The sequence below is a fragment of the Chenopodium album genome, chromosome 13 (genome assembly GCF_948465745.1).
Source record: "Chenopodium album chromosome 13, dcCheAlbu1.1, whole genome shotgun sequence".
NCBI classification, from domain to species: domain Eukaryota; kingdom Viridiplantae; phylum Streptophyta; class Magnoliopsida; order Caryophyllales; family Amaranthaceae; genus Chenopodium; species Chenopodium album.
In genome coordinates, this window is record NC_137846.1 from 36217194 (window position 1) to 36220228 (window position 3035).

Consider the following 3035-nt stretch of genomic DNA (forward strand, 5'->3'; position numbering starts at 1 on the left):
AGTTGCATAACAAACTATTCCTCGACATCATCATCAACAATAAACCCCTCCAAATCTTTTTATTTATTTATTTTCTTACATTGTTTCCTATGCTTTTGTTGCTCAATCTTCTCCAATTCTTTGGTAACCCATTTTACAACTTCTGCTCCTCTTTCCACTGTAAAATGACTAGTGGCCAAGCAAAGATTCCCCGATGGTGTTATGTAATCATTTGCAGCCCTTATTTCTTCTTGTTGCACAGATTCTTCATCATTGACTTGATCTATTGTATTCTCATCGATTTCAAGTTCAGGCATATTGTACAAGTCTTAAGGTTCTGTCTTTATCGCAGCAAGCCAATTTTTATCTTTTGGTTTTTCCACATAGAATACTTGCTCTACTTGCGATGATAATATAAATGGTTCATTCATGGTTAAAGATAAATCACTACGTACACTAGTTATTCCGAATTCATCTACTTTGTACCCAACACCCTTATGTTGAGTGTCATACCAATCGCACTTAAGAGCAATAACATGATTGCCTTCAGCGTATTGTAATTCATAAATGTCTCTAAGAACACCATAGTACTCTTTGTCTGATGAGTCATCTCCTCGAACCAAAATACCACTATTTTGGCTTTTCTTATTTTCTTGGCGATCGAGGGTGTGAAACCTAAAACCATTAACAATATAGCCACTATAACGTCTTACGGTGCGTAAAGAACCACAAACCAAATAATACAAATCCTTGCCAACCAATCCTTCTTTATACATATGCTCCACCTATAATATATTTTTAAAGGATCAAAATTTGTTGTAATAAAGTAATCAGAATACTAATATAAAATCTAAATAACGGGTAGGTAACTTACGCGATTATGAACCCATTCTGAAAATTGAGCTTTATGCCTTCTTTCAACACTCCTATGGGCTGGATTTTCAGCAGCAAGTATCTTTTTGTGCTCCCTAACATTTAAACTTATTTAGAAAGCTATAAGATAAAATAAAACAAAATTATCACATCTCATAAATCGAAGGACTTACTTTGCAAGGTCTAATAGCTCATCACAATTATGAAGGGCATATAAGTGGACTTGTTCATACCCCTTAGTAGTAAGATGATGAAGAGTAGACTTTCCTAAAGAATGACCAGATGGATTAAAAATCTCCAAATCACTTCTACTACTCCCCTAAACATTACCATCATCGTTTTCATCATCATTTCTAGGTTGCCGATTAAATTTCGTTGTCATATCATCCATGTATCTAGAACAGAATGTTAAGCATTCATCAGCCAAGTAGTCATTCGCAATTGAACCTTCTGGGCGTGCTTTGTTGCGAACATATGACTTTAGAGTACGCAAATATCTGATATGTATAAGAAATTTAAAGGTGTAAAAATATAAGATAAGTACTCATTAAAAAAAATAAAGATATAAATTTTGCATTTACCTTTCTATTAGATACATCCAACGATATCTTACAAGACCAGCAACTTTCGCTTCTACCACCAAGTGAGTGATTAAGTGTAGCATGACAGAAAAGAAGGATGGTGGAAAAATCATTTCCAATTTGCACATTGTATAAGGGATTTGCTTTTCAAGCCTATCAAGATCCTTCATGGTCAAAGTCTTTGAGCACAAGTTCTTAAAAAACAAGCTTAATTCAATTAGCAGCTCGCAAACATTCATTAACATTCATTGGAAGGATTCCCCGAATGGCAATCGGAAGTAATTGTTCCATGAATATGTGATGGTCATGGCTTTTCATGCATGACATTTTTTGTCCATTATCCTTTACACATCGAGAGATATTTGAACAATATCCATCTGGTGTCTTCAAATTTTTGATCACCTCACAAAATTCAGATTTCTAATTTCCTCTCAATGTATAGCATGTAATAGGTATGCTCACTTTATCTCATCAACTATGGGATGCAAGTCCTGCCTTATATCCATTTTTACCAAATCCAATCGAGCCTTAATAGTATCTTTAGTCTTATCCTATATATTCATCAATGTTCCTAAGATGTCTCAGAAATGTTCTTTTCTATATGCATGACGTCTAAGTTATGACGTAGTTTTAATTTTCTCTAATAAGGTAACTGAAAAAATATGCTCTATTTTCTCCATCCATACAAGCTATTTGTCTCATCCCATTTCCTCTTTGTACCAACCTTGCCAAAGGAACTTGAGTAAATTGACTACACAGCATCAATACATCATCACTAGAAAATGGGACAGGGACAGTTCCTTTTTCCACTGTTTTATCAAAGGGTTCCCGTAGTTTTCTCCACTTATGATTAAGTGCCAACCCACGTCTACTTCTCATATAAGATCTCCTATTATTAATAGGACGTGATGAATGGTCTTTATGACGAGAAGGACAAGCAAACACTCCTTTGATACTCCAACCACACAAATCAGCATATGCTAGAAAATCACTAATAGTCCACAACAGACTTGCACGCATTGAGAAATTCTGTTTAGTGAATGCATCATAAGTTTCTGAACCAACCTCCCACAATTCTTTCAACTCTTCAATCAAAGGCTGAAGGTAGACATCTAAATCCAATCCGGGAGATTTAGGACCATCAATAAGTAAGGAAAGCATCATATATCGAGGCTTCATGCACATCTATGGAGGCAGATTATATGGAACCAGAACAATTGGCCAAATACTATGACTAGATCCTCCAAAATTGTTGAAAGGTTGGAAGCCATCAGCAGTTAAACCAAGCCTTACATTTCTAGGATCAGCTACAAATGACTTGAATTCCTTGTCAAATGACTTCCAAGCTTGTGAATCTGCCGAATGTCTCATTACCTCGTCATCCACTCTTTCATCTTTATGCCAACACATGTCTTTTGCGGTCTTGGATTAGATGACATAAACAATCGTTGCAATCTAGGTTTTATGGGGAAATAGCGTAACACCTTATGAGGTATATTTTTCCCCTCCGTCTTCCACCTAAATGTTCGACATGTGGGACACTCTTTCACATCAGCATATTCTCGCCAATAGATTATACAATCATTTGGACAAGCATCAATT

The 3035-nt window shown here is 35.7% G+C and overlaps 1 protein-coding gene across 1 annotated transcript; it reads right to left on the minus strand.

Annotated features, from left to right (window-relative positions):
• Positions 1-308: 308 nt before the first annotated feature.
• Positions 309-2618, minus strand: LOC145575466 (uncharacterized). Its single transcript, XM_081633335.1, has 6 exons — positions 2158-2618; positions 1434-1586; positions 1183-1349; positions 1026-1119; positions 854-947; positions 309-764 (listed from the first exon to the last, which is right to left on the minus strand). The coding sequence occupies exons 1-6, from the start codon at positions 2616-2618 to the stop codon at positions 309-311; spliced, it is 1425 nt and encodes a 474-aa protein (XP_081489461.1).
• Between the last annotated feature and the right edge of the window lie 417 nt (positions 2619-3035).